General features: G+C 36.4%; 2 protein-coding genes across 3 annotated transcripts; both read right to left on the bottom strand.

Annotated features, from left to right (window-relative positions):
• Positions 1-4857: 4857 nt before the first annotated feature.
• Positions 4858-9229, bottom strand: LOC115425921 (paralemmin-2). 2 transcript variants are annotated; one of them, XM_030143792.1, is made up of 2 exons: positions 9112-9229; positions 4858-5846 (listed from the first exon to the last, which is right to left on the bottom strand). In XM_030143792.1, the coding sequence occupies exon 2, from the start codon at positions 5831-5833 to the stop codon at positions 5183-5185; it is 651 nt and encodes a 216-aa protein (XP_029999652.1). In that variant the 5' UTR covers positions 5834-5846; positions 9112-9229; the 3' UTR covers positions 4858-5182. The 2 variants fall into 2 exon arrangements, with proteins under 2 accessions (XP_029999652.1, XP_029999653.1); XM_030143793.1 differs by having other exon boundaries at positions 4858-5778.
• A 4346-nt stretch (positions 9230-13575) lies between these two features.
• LOC115426173 (uncharacterized) lies at positions 13576-19164 on the bottom strand. The gene is made up of 5 exons (XM_030144172.1): positions 18840-19164; positions 18599-18762; positions 16395-16634; positions 16096-16299; positions 13576-15179 (listed from the first exon to the last, which is right to left on the bottom strand). Exons 1-5 carry the CDS (start codon positions 19073-19075, stop codon positions 14974-14976), a joined length of 1050 nt encoding a protein of 349 aa, XP_030000032.1. The 5' UTR covers positions 19076-19164; the 3' UTR covers positions 13576-14973.
• Between the last annotated feature and the right edge of the window lie 92 nt (positions 19165-19256).

Below are 19256 nucleotides of genomic sequence, written 5' to 3'. Positions count from 1 at the left end.
AACATGATTTCATTTTATAATAATCATGAAACATGCAGATGGTTGCACTGAGCACAACAAATATCAGATAAAATTAGTCCTACTGTTTCCTTAAAGGTGCGGGAGACTTTCGTGACCAATTTTTCATCAAATCTGTAAAACCCCAATCATAGCCATGGTCAAGTATCATGAATCTATAAGTCTTTCTGTGATTACTCACCTGAATCTCTTGCACTACGGTGAACAATTTTGAACAATGTCATCCACCATAAACAAACCATTTGTTTACAAACCGAGCCAGGAGGTCACTCGGGCATCTTTGGAATTTTGTCACGACATGCATTGTGGTAAGTGAAGGCTTGTCTGGAACAGACATGACGCGGAAACGGCAGTAGCTCCCTTCCCTCTATGCATATTCCTGCAGCCATTTCCACGTTTCAGCCGTTTCTTCGTCGTGTTTGTTTCATCCATATAATACCAAATGGTTGCGCTGCCGCTGTCAGGCGGCTGCACGAACCTCCTTTTCCCACAATGCATATTTATTCTTTTTATCTTTGTTTTTTTAAAGAGCTCATGGCGCGGCACCCCTCATGAAATGCCACTCAGGGCAATTGCCCAGGCACGTTGAGTCAATCTATCATGGTGTGTTAGGGAGTTAGCAAAATAGCGCCCTCATTGTTTTGTAGGAGCCCCTGATTGCTGTGATGTTGCCATGCGGTGCGTGCACAGAAGCAGTGAGAGAAGGGGGAGGGGACAGTTCACCTGTGGGTCTCTCAGGTGTCCAATTTAGTAAAAGAAGAAAAGGGGAAACGGGCAAAAAATAAAGGTATGCAGCTGTTCTCTCCATATAACTGTACATGTCATGAAAACAGGGCTAAGGTTAATTAGGCAGGTTCTAACTCTTATGTTTGTTAGCTTTTGCTATGATACTTGCTCTGCTCTACTACAATATTTTGTTTGAACTGAACTAACAAACATGATATACAATTTCACCATAATGTGTGGTGGATCAAGACTGTTGGTGCGACAAGTTCAGTTAATATTTATATTGATCATTTGGGTTAACATCGTCTGGTCCTGTCCTGTAATTATGTAACGGAATTTACAATGCAGTAAAGTGGTTTCAAAGATGAACATTTGTTAATTGCTGAAGCTCTATTTGGTGGTGAAGGTAGCCTATATCTTAACAAGTTATTATTGAAAGTGTGCCCTGTTCCTCCCTGAAAGTTAGATTAATAGTGTTTAAGGACAGGCATTAATAGCATGCAGTGGCATGTTTCCTGCAAACATTTTGACCAGACAACAGCTATTTTATGTGATTTTAATATTTCCGATCATGTCTGTGTTGGCTTATGTGTTATGTTTCACTGTTTTGTGCTTTGAATAATGTGCCGATACGCTGTCCAATAGAAATGCCTGGAGCTGAACCCCCCACTGACTCACACTGCTGAGCATGAGCCTCTGTCAACTGACCCTGCCAATTGGCCCTCACCTCTGACTGACAGGATGCAGACAGATTTGGTTCACAGAGGACCCTAACCCTAACCCCTAACCCTTGAAGGGGGTCTCGCCCAGGTTGTCATTCAAGTTAGAACCACCACTGCATGGCTGTCATTTCTGAATGATAAAGTCCCATTCATTGTTGGATAGACTGCTGGAGCGGTGCAGACCAGAAATACCAGTGATTTTCCCCCGAACACATCCCCATATTCACATCAACAGTATTTGTCAGTAAAATGACAGAGGGAACTAGAAAAGCACTCAGAGAGCACAGACCTTAGCCAAGGCAGATCAGTGCCCCCCCCCCCAATCACCACCAAAATTTAATAATTTGTTCCTTGTGCCAGTATCAACATTTCCTGAAATTTTCATCCAAATCTGTTCATAACTTTTTGAGTTATCTTGCACACGGACAGACAGACCAACGTCGGCAAAAACATAACCTCCTTGGCGGAGGTAATAAACTGACCTGTAAGATCTGTGAATTAGAGTTTTGGTTCTCCTTGTTGACCATAGGCGTAGGAGGATCAACTCCAGACTCACTATGTGAGCCAGTCATTGGCTGGTCATTTTGCTAAAAAGACAACTTTCTTCTTTTGAGGGTCAAGGGTCTCCTTGGGGTCTGTCTCATGGTCATCAAATCATTAAAACAGCTCTTTGGTATTCACTGGTATGCTGTACGACAATCACCGATCACTTCTGAAAATAAACACACTGCTAACCATTTTTACAATTAAGCTAGGAATTAATGGTACATAATGGTTTAACGATATCTGACAAGTGTCAATGTAAAATATGCAAAAACCTATGAGATTGTAATATTTAGATAAGGTTAAATCTTATCATGTTATGATTATTTGTAACACTTATCCTCTGGTTTAGGCCGTGTTATATTCCAAGTAATTTTTCAGATATGAATAGTGTTACCTGGACACAGAGCCGCCGCTGCCATTACATCATTACACAAGGTGCATAGGGCATCAGATGCCTGGGGGGTTAGCGGGGGCACCAAAATACCTCGATGAAAAAAAAAATCAAAGCCATGTCAATTATAATTATAATTATAATCATATTAATACTTCCACTATATATTATGCTACTTCCAGTTCTATGAATGTATATTTTCACCTCACAAACAACAAAAAAGAATTAAAAAAGACATAAACTGTGATTTTTTTTCCTTTTATTAGAGCACCTGATCTTTTTCCAGACCTTCTGTATATTTCTCATAAAGTCTATCATCCAGATCAAATGTTAAAGGAACATGCAATTCAGAGTATCAAAAGTTTATTATATAGATATGAGTATTAATCTAAAAAATAATCATCCGTCACAGCCACACATGCATGTATGCACACACGCACACACGTCACAGTCGTATTAATAAAGAGTTTTACAAAACACACCAGTGGCTGAAGTTTGAGACAATAAAATGACTTTGCTGACTGAAAACTTACATTGAAACTAATACTAACTGAAAAATCATTAAAATGTAATTTTCCTTGATGAATAACAAATAGTGCAACATAAACTAAAATAAAAAAGAAATGCAGATTCAACAAAGTCATATGTGGTGTCATCCTCTGTTTTTCAGCATTTGTGCCTGAAATGCATCTGAAATGAAGCAAAAATAATTAAAAGAACTTCATCTACAAAATCAAGAAATAAACTGTACGATTGTATAAAATAAATACATCACAATGTTTGAAATGAGTAAAAGCACAATAGTAATTTGTCAGTAGGATGAAAAACAATGAAAAACTTAAAGTCTAAAACACATATGGCTTCAAAACTCCAGTGAACAATTTCTGACTAAAAACTAAAATGAAGCAGAATAATAGATTCTAGGACCTTAAATTAACAATGTTGTTTATGAATCATATTTGATGTTATGAGTTGTTTGCTCGGACTTTTTCAGGTTCGGTTATTCAAGGTTTTCCTCCTAAAATTAATCTAAACTAAACCCAGTCATTTCTTAAGCTGAACGTCTAAAACAAACTGAAACACTAAATAACATAAGAACTAATAATAACTTCTGATATAATTTTTAATCATTATGAAATGGTATAAACAGAAAAAAGTGAACAATAGAAAAGAAACAAAATCAAAAGCTGTTAATATGTTGAAAACAATACAATCTACAACAGATTTCTTTATCTCACTCAGAGTTCTGATCATAAACTGTACGTAATAAGTCATCCTAGAGCTGGAAGTGACTGTATTTGGACAAAGGAGGCGGAATTATGGGAGCACAAGGGGTCAGAGGTCAGCTAATGCTAAACACTGAGCTTTAAGTACTGAGTAACAACTTTATTTTTCAGTCCTGTTATTGGTGAAACTGTCTGTCAGGAAAAAAAATATTTCATTAAATAAAAAGAAACCATTTAAGTCCAGCTCAGCAGGTGAGGGAGCTGTCAATCAAAACCCTGAGATGTGATTAATGGAAGAAAAACTGAAAGATGGACCATGAGGTTAGTTTTTAGAGCTGATAAGACTGGAATGAGTCCTGAAAAAACATTAATAGCTCAGTTTTTCAGAGAGAAGTTTGGAGCCCTTTAACCCTTTCATGCATGACATTACTGCACTGGACAGTTATTCAGTCTTTAACTAAACCTATATTATTTGAAGTAGTGACTCTTAATTGTATTTTCTATTTGTTACATTGACTTTACTGTAAATGCTGCTGTGACACTTGGATTTCCCCACTGTGGGATAATTCAAGCCTTAATAATAATAATAATAATGATAATAATAATAATAATAATAATAATAATAATAATAATAATAATAATAATAATAATAATAATGGTTTAGATTTATATAGGGCTTTTCTATGAACGCATACTCAAAGCGCATACAGTGAATCCATTATTCATTCGCTCTCACATTCTCCCTCTGGTGGTGGTAAACTACATTTGTAGCCACAGCTGTCCTGGGGCAGACTGACGGAAGCGTGGCTGCCAATCCGCGCCTTTTGGGAATAGTTTGTTCACAGTTTAATCCTTATGGTTTTTGTCATTTTGTTTCAGTGATTGACATTTCCCAGAAATATAATCTGATTCATGACAGTTACATTTTACACTTAATTAATATTGCACATATTGCATCTGTCATTTTAACTAAATAACTAATCTATCACCAATAACTCAATCTGTTTAACTTCACTGTTGGACCTTTATTGTCCATTTATTGTCTCCTTAACCCCCTGCTGCTTATAGTTATACTCTATATTTATAGTTATGTTGCATTCTATTTGTTTTCTATTTTTCTACTATGTTCATTTAGCACCATGGGGCCTTAGAGTTTTGTCATTTCAGTTTTCTGTATGCTATGTACAAATGGCAAAACTGACAACATAGCTGACTGACTTTTTTGGACTTTGACTAATATGTTGTCTTAAAGCAGTGATGTGTTCTCTTTGTGGAAGGAGCTTTATAGATGTGTTTATGACCACCATTATATATTAAACTGGTTGAATGGAATCCACTACGATGAATAGCAGTGTATTATGCTAAAGAAATAAGATATTGAAGAAATCCAATTGGATATGCTTTATCAAAAAGCAAATATTTATGATTTTTATCAAAAATACTTTAATAATTCATGCATGAAAGGGTTAAGATACTTCCACATTGGCTTCATTCTGGATCCAGGTTCTAGCCCCGTGGTCCTGATCCAGGACTCAGACCTGCTCTGCACTGGGTCATAGAATAGAGCAGAAACAGCAGTGTTTCTGTGTGTTTGGAGTCTGAACTTCCTCAGGAGGAGGAGCCTCAGCAGCTGGAGTCTCGTCCTTAGACTGTGACAGCGACCCACTGGAGGTGGACAGCAGCCTCCCACAGACCAGCTCCGCTGCTTTCCCATCCATGACGGACAAATCTGTGACCGTTTTCTCCCTCAGCGACATGTCTCCATCATCATCATCATCTATCAACACAAATTCCTTGAGATAAACCATCCCGACGCCGTGGAGGCTGTGGTTCTCTTCCATGATGTGTGCATCCACAAAGGTCAGGGTGGAGGTCTCCGTCAGGGTCTCATGTGGGTCTGTGGAGTTGTCCTCGGGTCCTGAATAGGCCTGGCTGCTCGAATCCATGATCCACATGGAGTTCTTGTGAAAACTCTCGTCTTTCAGGCTGTGTCTCTGGTCTGGGCTGTTGGGGATAAGGTCCGGCACAGAGACCTGGTGCAGACCTGCAGTCCTGGTCTGAGAACTGGTCTCTGGGGTGTGGCCGTTCTCAGAAAACATCTTAAAGGCCACCTGTTGGTATTCATGGTAGACCTGGACACTGCTGCTCCCTGTTGGGGAGGAGAGGGGGATGCTGGCACTGTCACACTTTCCCTGTCTCTTCATGAAGCTTCCTTTGCTGAAGAAATAGTGGAGACACATGCAGTATTAATTTACTTGATTACTTTGGTGACAGAATTTTCAGGCATTTGTACTTTACTTGAGTATTATTATCATCATCATTATTATTATTATTATTATTATTATTATTATTATTATTATTATTATTTTGATCAATGTATTTTTATTCATATTCAGTCTTTCAAACAAACAAAAAGTAAAACAAACACTGAGACATATAAGAGAGGTATAAGACGCCAATATATAAATAAATAAATAAATAAATAAAATAAAATAAAAAAAACAAATTAAAAGGTTCCACTATGTAATTACCCAATCACTATGTACACAGCATACATTAACCAAAGTCAAGGTGCATTGTCAGCTGTTCTACATAAGAAATAAAAGTTTTCCATACCACATTCAACATTCCCATTGATCCATTCAATTAGTATCTAATCTTTTCTATTTTAAGGAAAAAAATGACATCACATATCCATCTGCCAAAGGAGGGAGGTTTGTCATTCTTCCAATTTAAAAGAATGAGTCACTGTGCTAAAAGGGAGGAGTAGGCTATACTATTTAATTGTGGCCTTTGTAGAGGGAGATCTTCTAACGGTACGCCAAAAAGTCCGAAATAAGGGCAGGGGTCAATGGTCAGACCTGAAATTGCTGAATACGCTTCAAATATTGAAGACCAGAATGCAGTTAGATAGGATTAACTCTTGGATAAATTTTGGATAACTTAACTTTAGACATGTGAAGTCAATGTGTTTAAACTGAATAAGACTATGCCTTGCACAAATACAAGTGGAGTGGATTCTTTGAAGTATGCTTAACCACTGATCATCAGTAATATTTGTGCCTATATCCTTCTCCCAGTTTGAGTATTTATTTATTTATTTTTGATTTTACAACCTTTTACTTTTACTCCCAACATTTTAACACAAATAAAAGTAGAAGTTACATGAAATAGTTGGCGAAATACAGTTACCTCACATTTATACACCACCTTTGTTGTTTTTGTGTAATAAATAAAGCATTTGTACAGAGGCTTCGCAGCCTTCAGAGCCAATATTTACTTCAATAATTTTTAATAAAATATTGCATCATTTTTGTCTATGGAGCAGGATACGGTTTTAATTTAATCATTTTTACTTCTAGATGCTCTGTATAGTTGTTCATTATCTCTATGTATTGTTTGATTGTTGTATTAACCCTTTCATGCATGAATTATGAGAACCTTATAGTTGAGGTTTTTTTTGTTTTTTTTTGGAGTGTTTTTATTCCTCCTTAGGCATGAAAAAAACAATGAGATTGAGGGTTTTTTTCATAGATTTACAAAAATGTCCACTCAGCTACACCATGAATTTTATTCTTGAAGCAAAGAAACATGTATTTAAAACCCAATATGATAAAGTGAAATGAAAACAATGAAATGAAACCATGTTTAATGCAGCTAATCTGATGTTTTCTCACATTTTAACATATTCTAACACTAGTTATTATTCACTTCATGGAGATAATATGCAAAAAATAACAATTAACAATTGATTTCCACTCAAGAACCAATCAACCACAGCAAAGTTACAGTAATGGTATGAATTGCAGTTTATGAGATGATGCATTAGTGTCCACTGTGGTGGCTGATATGGAACTAAAACAACTAAACCCATGAATATACAAGAGAACAGCTGGAGAAGAACTGTCCACTGGAGTGACCACTGTGCATGAAAGGGTTAAGTTAGAGATAAAAGTGTAAAAGCTCTTGAGGGGTAGGATTAAATAAGTTTATACTTCTTCCTACTCTTTTTCAACTGTGCAAAATTCAGACTTGCACATACTTGAAGATAGATTCTGTTCATTTAAATGTTATTTTGTTTTTGTCTTAATTTTCTTTGTTTTGTTTTATTTTGTAACTTTGCATTTTCGAAATAAATCTATCTATCTATCTATCTATCTATCTATCTATCTATCTATCTATCTATCTATCTATCTATCTATCTATCTATCTATCTATCTATCTATCTATCTATCTATCTATCTGCTGGGGTAGGTAATAGTAAGACGAACATCAGCAGATGGTATGAAACAACATGCTGTCATTTAGTATTGGCCTCAGTGAATAAATAAATGAAGCTGGTACTTTTAAAAGAAGTAAAAATAACTCCAATTCCCCGAGGATCAGCTCTTTGAGGAAAGAAACAGATGAACCCAAATGAAGTGCTCTAACCTAAGAAAGAGTGAGTGTCTCTAAAAAAACCCACTTTACTTCCATGAATGGACAGAAACATCAGTTTTTCAGATGAGGTGCATGAGTATAACACTGTAAAACACAGCTGAGGCACCATATCAGATGGGTTGTAGGTTCATCTTACTGTACAAAATTCCCATCAGACGGAGCGCAGTAGTATATATGAGAAGATAATGTTTTATATTTAGTGAGGCTGATGAAATATTAACTGTAAAGACACTGACATTAAATACACGAGTAAAAGGCTAATTTTACAGCTCTACATATTATATTCAGAGCACTCCGTACAGGAGCTTAACAGACTGACCTTGTTACACTTCACTGAGTTATATGCATGACAGAATCAGGACTCTATAAATGAATAATAACAGCGACGTCCATGTTCAGGCGGCCTCTCCAGCTTAGCAACAATAGATGAAAAATAGATACGATTAAAAACACCGTTGTTGCATTACTGCTTTGGCTTACACTCGGCTGGTGGCGGCTTTTGTCTCAGCAGTGACTACAACCACAGCGACAGTTTCATCTATGTCAGGGGAAACTTACACCAGCAAGACGAGGGATATTAGACAGTCAGGTGATTTCTGTTACTTATAGGAAAAAACACTTCTTTACATTAAAATCTGTGGCTCTGATTGCACTAACTTTACATTTTCTCACTGTAAATCACTCATTTGTAAAGCAAAAAAATAAATAAAACATAGAGGTTGAGGTTAAACAGTGAGGTCTTTTGTAGAGTTTAACACCTGAGGTTTAATATTGAGACATGTAAAGAAGTAAAAAATGTCTACATTATGTGGACAAAAGTATTACAACAAATCAAATTCAGGTGCTAATGACATCATGACTTTATATAGTGATAAATATTATTGCAATAAACATTTTCATCAGGTCTTTAGGGTATTTTTTTTTGCATTGTCATCTTAAATAAAATGGTCCAATGTTGATTTTCTTCATCGTTATAATTGTTTTAAACATCCTTTTCTGAATCATAAATAAGCATTCTATCTATAATCCAAAATGTTTTTACCTTAGTCCTTCCCAGTCGAAGCCTTCCCCGAATTTCTTTAATAAAAATCACATGGCAGAGGTGTGATGACCCGTCGTGTTTCTGCAGAACAGCTGCTGGAACTGATTTCTCCTCCGTCGGTGACCAGACTCTTCACTAACTCCCCCTCCCTTGATCTTATAAACTCCAGCTGCATGCAGGCTGTGCAAGGGAGGAAGTCACGGGATGTTCCGCTGATTGAAATCACACTGGGAATACTGGTTGTTTTCTTCTAGGTCAGGGGTCGGTAGCTGTCTAAGTAGTCATTTCAACCACAAAGTTAAAAAAAAAAAAAAGCACTTTAAATACAGGTGTCACAGCCTATTTAGTCAGTCCTTCCACAACAGTGCAGGTGTGTCTTTGGTTTGTTTTCTGTAAAATTATGGTGCATGCTGGGATGTTTACAGGTTCTTCTGTACAGTGACATTGCTGCAAAAATAGCTGTGATTTTTTTTCCTTTTTCAATTGAGGGCAAGTTGTTCTGTATGGGAATAAAAATATCCTGCTCTGATTGTGAAGAGGCTCAGGATGTTTTATTCCACATACCTCAAACTCACAGTCCAAACAGTAAGAACAAAACTGTAAGACATTACAGAGGAATGGAGAAGAAAACACACACAAACCTTTTACTCTTCTTAGTACCCATGACAAAATAAAAACATGCAACTTGGCTTCTTTGCAACTAAAGACATGTGACTTTGATGACTTATGGCTGTTTTTCCAGGGGCTTGTTATGATTGGTAAAATTCGTGGGAAATAATCAATGAAATTTGCTGAAAACGTGCTCATTTTTCAGCAAATTATCTATATCATAAAAGCCAAGTAGCCTCTTTGTGCGTGCATATGTGTGTGTCCGGGGATTCACACAAAATCCATTTGGAGCTGACTGCTGCAGTTTGGCATACGTATGTATTCTTGGTCAAGGAACAGACTAGCGAAAACGACAAGTTGATAGGACCAATATTTTGGGAGATAATAGTAATTTTGGAATACAACAGCCTTACAATCACATTTCTATGGCCAGAATGCTTTGGCGGTGACTGCTGGAGAAATGCGGTACAGCATGCACGAATACACAACAGCATAAAAAGTACCACATCTAGACCCTGTGGAGCCCCATGGGTCAATGCACAAGTAGTTATATATAGTTTTAATTAGAGTGACTGCAACATTGCATTTTCTCATTTAGGACTGATTAGTCTATATGAGTATTCATTTATATTTTTACCACAAAATAATTTCTCTGCGGTTGTAAATTTGTTATTATTTGGTTGTTCAACTTTGCATTTATGGATTATTTTGACAACAGTGCAATATTTTGATACATTTGGGAAATTAGAGAACTGTGATAAAAGAAAACAGTTTATATTTTTATTATAAAGCTTAGACAATATCTGGGCTGTCATTTACTGGAATGCAACATACAGTACATTCACATTTTAGTTAACGAAATGTTAAAATGTTGTTTTATTCTGGTCTCAATGGATGCCTTTAAAGAGATTTTAAATTACATGGATACTTTTGGCTGTCCATGTTTTAAGACTGGAACCTAATTTATATAAATACTTAAACATCTTTTTTGCATTTATTATCATACACTTGCCTTGTATTTTTATTTTATATGTTGTCTGTGTATATGCATGTCTGATTGCTACCCTTTCTGTAACCTGGTTAACAGTGCAGCTGCTTTTTTAATCTCATTGAATCCTTCCTGGTTAAATAAAGTTCACACTGTATGTATTGTGTATTTTGCAAAATTTTATAGTTCATTACAACTCCATCTTACTTGTTTATTTTATTGTATTTCATTTTATTTTAATTTTATTTCTTACTGCATGTTTCTTACACTGTTCTATGTATATACCAAACCAATGAAGCAAATTCCAAGTAATGTGAACCCTGTTTATTTACTATAAACATGATTCTGATTTTGATTATAGAGGTCAAATAAACTAGTAGATGTTTAGTGTATTCACTCTATATTTTTACGTCAGGGTGATGTAAGAGTACCTTCACACCTTGAACATATAATATCAAATGCAAATAGCAAAAATGTTTAAAAACTAATGTTATTCATGTCCACAGTATTTTTTTTGTTTCATTGTTGGAGATCCATACATCACCCAGCCCATAATAAACTTAAATAAATGTGTTCCCTCTACATCCAGTTGTGATGACTGTCCAAATTAAAAAATGCAATTAATCAAAAAATTTTATAAAAACTCATTCTTTGTAAACTTGATCATTAGGTTTTTGATATATAAAAAAGAAGGTTTTCCCTCTGATATGGAGATTATCATTCTAGTCTAGTACAGAAGACACCATGCCCAAATGCTCAAACGCTACACTGGTGCAGGGAGGCATGAAAAGCCACTTCTCTCAGTCCCATGCACTGAATGTGTTCCAATAAATAATACAGCAGGACAGACTTTCACATACATGAAAGCCACAAACAGGAATATCAGAGGGATCAAATATTAAAAAGTCTTCATTCTCTGCACGGATGGTAACTGCATTGGCCTGGTATATGTCGATCAGTACATATAGCCTCAGACAAAATGCTCATGTACAGCAGATCCATGAAACGTCTACAGCAAAGAGTTCTGAAGATGAGCAGCAATGACAGCATTAAATACAGAGTGAACAGCTGTGATACTGATCAGTTTACACATAAATATGAAAGGTGCATTTTAGTTTTAATATCTGAATGTATTCTGATGCTGAAATGTATGTATTTTTAATTGAGTAAATGTTTACAAGGGGGACTTTGATGTAGTAAGTTTATTCAGACATTCAGAAATTTCAAGCATTATACATTTGTGCAAGATATGATGTTTAAAAACAAAAGAGTGCAAAGGAATAGGTTGAAGCCTAAGCTTATTCTGCTGACCCCCCTATTCATATCACAAGATGAAATCAAATAGCTACCAATACCTTAAAATGAAATCAAATAGCTACCAATACCTTTTGCTTAGTAACAATATCAACAACAAAAATCAAAACAATTCAATAGTTGGAGTAGTGGAAAAATTAACATTTATATTCTTCATATATTTTCATGACATTTCTTTTAAACATAATTTTAAACTTAATAACGCTGTACAGTCTTTTAATTCAGGATTTAACTTGTTCCAAACATTTACTCCAACACACAGACTAAATGTCTTCACATTTGTTCTACCAGAAGGTTTTTTGAACACATGACTTCCTTTGAAATTAGAAACACTTTCCTGCATTTTAAACAAGCTCTGAATATGAACTGATTACTTTTCATTTTGAACATAAATTGTGCTGTTTTAAAGTGGACTAAGTCACTAAACTTTAAAGCTTTTAACCTGATAAAAACTAATGAGTGTGATCCCTGTAGGACACTTGACTGATCATTGGTATTGGCCTTTTCTGAATAACGGTGACTGGATTTGTATTAGTTTTGTAAGTATTCCCCCACACCTCAATATCATATAGGGGAGAATTACAGAGCCATACGGCAGATAGAAGGGAGATGGGTTCAAGAATTCTTTGACTTTAGAAATAATTCCTAATGATTTTGATATTTTAACCTTAATGTGGTTTAAGTGTGTCTTCTCACTTAACTCCTTGTGTATAGTTATTCCAAGGAATTTGATTTCATTTACCCTTTCAATCTCTGTATTATTTATACTTTAACTCATCACAGAGTACTTTTAGATTGTGCAGCGTTCCCACTCCTTCCCTGAAATTATTTTCCAGGACATTTTCAGCTGCTACAGAGACAAGTTATCATGTCATACACTAATCCATTCCCCCTCATTCTTTAGAAGTGTTCTTTTCTACAGTTGTACCTTGCATTTATCCAGATGTTTTGGTATAACTCAGACATTTGATGTGCAGTCTATGGCTAGAATTTATCTATGAAAAATAATTATGACAAATGTATCATAGAATAATGCAAACACACCCATAGATTATAGCGTAGCACTTCATTAGCATGACAAACTGGAGTTACAATGTTCAACTGGACAATTCCCAACTCAACTTTCTCTTCTCTCTTACTTTCTCTCCTGCCCTTCCTCTAAAAATATTTGTACATTTTCAATAAATCAATGAAAAACAATTTCCTTTGTTTCATCTCAGTTTAGGCACATAAGGTCACAAGGTAGGGGGAGGATAAATAATTTTCCAGGATAACTCATTTCCAGTACATTTGAGCTTTTTTCTCATTCTCCATATATTTTCCATGACTGAAAAATTGGTTAATCATTTTCCAGGTTTTCCAGGACGAGTGGGAACCCTGTTGTTGTAGCACTTGTTAGATAAAAGATCTGTGTGCTTCCTTCACAAGCAGCAAACACATCAGAAATCAGAATTTCATCTTCTTTTTCCAGGTTAGAGAGCTCTTAATATTGGCTGTCAAACATTTTATATGAGTAATTAATCAGACCCCCAGATTTTCACTTATCTTACCTCACTAGAGTAGGCTTGAATATCCTGTTTTCCTGTTGAATTGACCATTTTGCAAGTTTGCAACACACTCAAATTTTTTCTTAGCACTTTAATATTCTGCTTATCCTGTCTGACTTTGAATTTATTAGTTTTTAGTTAAGTTACCTTGAGTTAGTTACTCTTGTTCAAAATCAAATATCAAATTGTTTCCTTTTATTTAGATTAATAATTTCAGGCAGTTAGAAAAAAAAACCTCATCGTTGTCATTTTTAAACAAGAACCTTTTCCTCAAACAGATGCATCCTCTATCCATGGGTCATAATTTTCAGACTGTTCCATCAGTTTCTAATATTTATGTCCAGAAATGTGTTTTGACCTGGACTTTGGCCTTTAACCTTTGGCCGCCAAGATCTAATTATTTCATTCTCGTTTCCACGTAAGCATTTATGTCTATTTAGGGAAAAAGAAATCCCCCCCAAGATGTTCCTCAAACATCACATTCATAACAATGGACCTTGACCTTTGGCTACCAAAGTCATTTTAGTTCATCCATAAGTCAAATTGAGCATTTGTGCCAAATTTGTGACATCTTGTTAACGATGAACATTTCATAAAAGAAATGCACTTTGGACACATCTTTTAATGACCCTTCAGTCGCCGCTTTTGACAATGAGGCCTGCCCTGCACCTATACCCCTGTTGACCCCTTACCAGTATCACTATCCCGTCTCCTCATCTGTGCTAGTGCCTTCTCTCCCCCCCAATGATCATGCATTGACCCTGAAACATCTGAAAAACTTAGGTTAATGTTGCCATCCAAATTTAATGCTTAAACCCCAATTTAACTTAGAAAATGAAGATCAAGGTTGACATCCAAAAAAATTTAGCAAAGAGCTTACCAAGTTGCACCTAAATACCAAAAATGAAGAAGATCTGGAGGCTTGGGCAGGGTAATCACGTTGACGCCATTGCCAAAGGCCAAATTTGATGCACAGACCCCAATTTTATCTTGAGAATGAAGATAACGGTAAAAAAAACTGAAGTAAAAACGTCATTCATTATTATTTTTCTAACATAGCCACTGGCAGTGACATGTATCTGCACTTCTAACGAGTGGCCAAGGCATTAACACATAATCTTATGAAAATAGATTAGATTCTATATTAGAAATAAAGATTTACAACATTTTAATAAGCAGCTAAGACTAATGATTTAATAAAAGTAATTATTTGACTGTTTGCTTATTTTCATTGCGTTTTTTTTATCAATTCAACAAATTCTGTAAAGCCATGTGAAGAGACCTTGTGATATTCGGCTCTGCAAATAAGATTTCATTGAATTGAAAGTGGGGTCACAATTAACTATACAATACACCACCCAGTGCAAAAGAGAAACATTCCACATTTTTCTCAGCAGTATAGCCTCAAATCTTATAAGGCTTTGAAATCAGCCCGACCACATGCCTTTTGTTGCCTCCATGTTGCTGCATGCGGAAGCTGAGGCCTTGAGCAGAGGATGGATTCCCCGGTTCAGTTCTGTCCCAAAACCTGATGTCCACTTTGCCTGACGCCAACACAGGCTCCGTAAACTGGGCGGTGACACTGACTGGAGCTGTGATGACTTTAACCCCTGATAACACAACACAAGGAGAAGTTCTGATAAGAATAGCTGACAAATGATATACGTACTGACTGATAAGTAATCATTTTAATCAGACAGCCTTCACAATGAGAGGATAGTTGTGGATTATTTTTAAAACAAATACGCCACTAAGACATTGTTAGGTATCTCAAAACCTGGCTTGAAATGAATCAAATGTGTTGCCATGCGTCACTGCTGCACACTTGCATTGTCTGCCCTCTTTTGCCTTCTGGCGCTGAGTCAGAATGTGTATAAGACTCTGAACTGAACTTTGATACTTTAATAACACTCACCAAATAACTGAGATACTTGTTACTTATTGTTTACTTACTTATTGTTACTTATTACCCCCCCCCACCCCACCCCAGGGGGAGGCAAGGGGTATTTTTTTTGGTTCGGTTTGTTTGTTTGTTAACACTTTAGCAGCAAAACTATTGGTTGAATTCATAACAAATTGGGTTTATAGATTACCAGTGACCAAGAATAGATGTGACTACATTTTGGGAAAAGTAGGTCAAAGCTCAAATTTTTTTATGAATTTACGCCCCCCCCCCATTTACTTATAATGAGTGAAATTTGTCTATGCTGACATCAGCACACGAATAGACATGATGACATCAGCTGGATCAATGCCAAAATAAGCCAGAATACATGTGAGGGGCGGGGTTAGTTGTGCCTGGCACCACATGTTTTACATTTAGTTTCAATACCTAAATATGCAGCACGTACATGCATCTTTTATACGTTCCCATTCATGACACTGTGTCATTAAACAAATTAAAGTTGCTGTTTTATTGCCTTAATGGTTAACTTTACATTTGGTTAAGAGACAACAACTGAAAATGACACATGTGGCACACTGGGGCAAATTTACAGAGATGATGATTAATGTGAAATGAGTCACCTTTGTGTTTCTCTATTTCAGCAAAGCAGACTGACAACATCCAGAGAGTTGGTGGCATCTTCGACCTGTAGCCAAAGAGTCTGGCCGGGAGGGAGAAGAGCTGAAAGGGAGAGTATTCAGAAGAGGACAAGGCGTTCTGCATGCAGGTAACTCTGGGAACTCTGAGCTCTACTTGCTTCACATCATCTGTTTCATCTGCTTCATCTGTCAAAACAAGGTAACAGCAGGTAAATTGGCTACAAAGACACTTCAACATGACAGTAAATGGCGACAGCATTTTAACCAGAAACACCACTCACTTTTATGTTCATAGACGGGGGAACACCTGCTGGCTTTGAGCTTGTTTTTGGACATCAGCGTCAGGACACTCTCCCACACTAAGCTGCTGCATCGAGAAGAGGCGGACAGACAGATGTCCACCTCCACGCCTGCATCAACGTGACGGTAGTTCAGGATTCTGACCTGCAGCGTGAACAGGCCCTTCGTCAACTCATCAACTGGCTGCAGGGTTTTTAAGGTCTGACGCACTCGAACTAGACCTAGAAAAGCGAACATGGTCACAGAACTGACAGCACCGACACTGAAACCACATTTCAGACACTGCACTACAAATAACTTTAACCCTTGACATCTATTTTTGTGTCAAATTCCAAATTAATTTTGGAATTGGTGAAAACAAGCATTTTTAACCACTGTTATTAGTCAAATGATATGGGTTTTATTGGTGAGTCAATGTCACAGAAGATCATGTTGTTTCCATGTTCACTATGAAACCTCTGAATGTCCGAAATGGGTCATATCTGACGACGATGAAAAGCTGAGAAACTGCATTTTACCTGAATTATTTCGCTGTATTGAGAGGATTAGTGGTTCAAACATTATTAATCATTTCTGATCATCATTGGTCATTGGCTGCTGTTTAGGTGTTTGAGGGTTAAAACAAGAAATGATAGAAACAAGAATCCACATCCTAAGAGTATGGATTAAGGCTCAATGAATGGATCTATGACATGTATGCAGGGCCAGAACTAGAATTGGTGAAGCTCTGAGGCCCCCACCCCTTTGAAATGACACCAGCTGGTCTCAGAAAGCTTTAAAATATATTGCCTTTTAATTTTTATTAATAATATTCAATAATAAAGATCATGTTGTAAAATCGCAAAAATTATATTAGAGAATCCTCTAAATTACAACTCGAGACATTTTTCTTTCTTGATTTCACTAAAGCAAAATCTTTGATTATGTCATCACTATATATACTATAGAACTTATCACTTTTTATGCACATGATAAGAAGTGTAGACAATTTTTCTTGAGACATAGTTGCTCTCAGTTCATTTTTTATTCTCCTTAGCGGTGAAAATTATTTTTCTAGTGAACAATATGTTGTCATCAGACACAGAAATAGTATTGCTTCCTCATTAAGTAAAACTAAATGAATTTTGACAATGTAAATGAAGATGATTTGATACAGATCTCTGAACTGAATTTGTTCTTTTCCAGGATTATTCTGCTTGACATAATCATGGAAGTGCCTCAGTTCATCCGTGAGGTTAAACACAATTACATACATTATAATTCAATGAATCATCTATAGGCTACTCACACAAAGAACATTGATACTAAATATTACACATCACCCATAATTCAGCAACGTGGTCAATGCAATTACTGATAATTAACCCATAAAGACCCAGTGGTACTTTCGTGGCCGTTCCCAAATGTTTTTTTCTCTTTATTTAACCTTTTATTATCATATCATCCTCTGAATTCTGCATTTTTTCAGTGAAAACAAGGAATTTTCCCATATTAAATTTACTGATCGTGTAGATTTTCAGAAAAACCTCAGATTAAAGTTGAGGGTTATTGTATCAGAAACAGAGAAACCTGAAGATAAAATGACTTTTTCCATCAAAGGTATCATTAATTAAACATAAAACAAGTGTCTCCATCCGCTGTCATTTATCAAACTCCACAGGTTTTACTGGTGAATCAATGTTGTAGAAGATGATGGTGTTTCCACGGTAACTACAGAGCCTCTGAACGTCCAAATGGGTCATATCTGATGACCATGAAAAGATGACAAACTGTATTTTAAACCAATTATTTACATGTATTGATAAGATTAGTGGATCAGAAGTTATTAAACATTTTAGATCAGTAGGTGGTTTTACTCGTCAGTGGATGTGTGGATCTTTATGGGTTCATTTGCAATTTTTTTATTTTATTTAAGACAACACATTGAGTAAAATTTTTTAAGGTCCCTGCAGATCATGATGCCCTGGGCTGTAGCTTATTTAGCTTGTACCTAAATCCAGCACTGCATATGGTTCTTTTCTTGTATACATAACACATTGGATATGTTCTAAAGAAGAGATGGCCTGATTGTCTTGTTTATCCAAATGTCCTCCAGAGACTCCACCGACGAGAAATGTCAAAGTATAAAGTTAAAAGACTGAGAAAAATGTCTGGAGCCAAAAGAGTCTTAATAGTTCTGTCCTACCTGCTGGACTTAACCTGAAGTTTCCATCAGTCAGGAGCATTAACATAGGCCTGAGAAACAGGCTCTCTGGGAAACACAGAGGGGTGTCTCTGTATTCACTGTCCGGATAATCCCAACCATATCCAGCAGCTCTGCAGAAGCTCCTCAGCAGGTGATGGTCCAGCCTTCAACCCAAACACATGAGCTCAAACCCACACACAAACACCATAGGTCTGAAACACCTGAAGTCTTAAAAACTCACCTGCAGTTTAGCACCGTGTAAATAACTTCAGTCTTACTTGTGTTGTAAATGGTTCCTGGTGTCCGACACAGGGCTTTGGTTAAATATTTAATGAAAAGATAGGCGAAACTCGGAAGTCTGTCACTACTGAGCACATTTGTTTTTAACAAACGATAGGAACAGTAAATATGACCATACAGTAAATATACGGCGCAAAAGCACAGCGACCCCATAACACAACTCTGTACACTCCCCATCGTTATTGCTTAATATTTGCGTTTTATTAAAGATATTTACACCTACAGATACATTAATGCCGTGCAATACTTTATAGTATGTGTGTATTTCAAGAAGGAAACAAACTATGAAAGAATGTGACTGCGCGTCCTCACACTACGGCATCAGCTGAGGGACAAACCAAACGCCTTCGCCTATTTC

The sequence above is a fragment of the Sphaeramia orbicularis genome, chromosome 9 (genome assembly GCF_902148855.1).
Source record: "Sphaeramia orbicularis chromosome 9, fSphaOr1.1, whole genome shotgun sequence".
NCBI lineage: Eukaryota > Metazoa > Chordata > Actinopteri > Kurtiformes > Apogonidae > Sphaeramia > Sphaeramia orbicularis.
The sequence above is the reverse complement of the archived record's forward strand: the minus strand, read 5'-3'. Positions and strand labels throughout refer to the sequence as shown.

Excerpts from the sequence above, each read along its gene's own strand:
- LOC115425921 (XM_030143792.1), bottom strand. The coding sequence starts at position 5,833 with ATGAAGAGACAGGGAAAGTGTGACAGTGCCAGCATCCCCCTCTCCTCC.
- LOC115426173 (XM_030144172.1), bottom strand. The coding sequence starts at position 19,075 with ATGGGGAGTGTACAGAGTTGTGTTATGGGGTCGCTGTGCTTTTGCGCC. Across the intron at positions 18,763-18,839 it reads TACACGGTGCTAAACTGCAG|GCTGGACCATCACCTGCTGA; the intron begins GTGAGTTTTTAA and ends TTTGGGTTGAAG. Across the intron at positions 16,635-18,598 it reads CTTCAGGTTAAGTCCAGCAG|GTCTAGTTCGAGTGCGTCAG; the intron begins GTAGGACAGAAC and ends TCGCTTTTCTAG.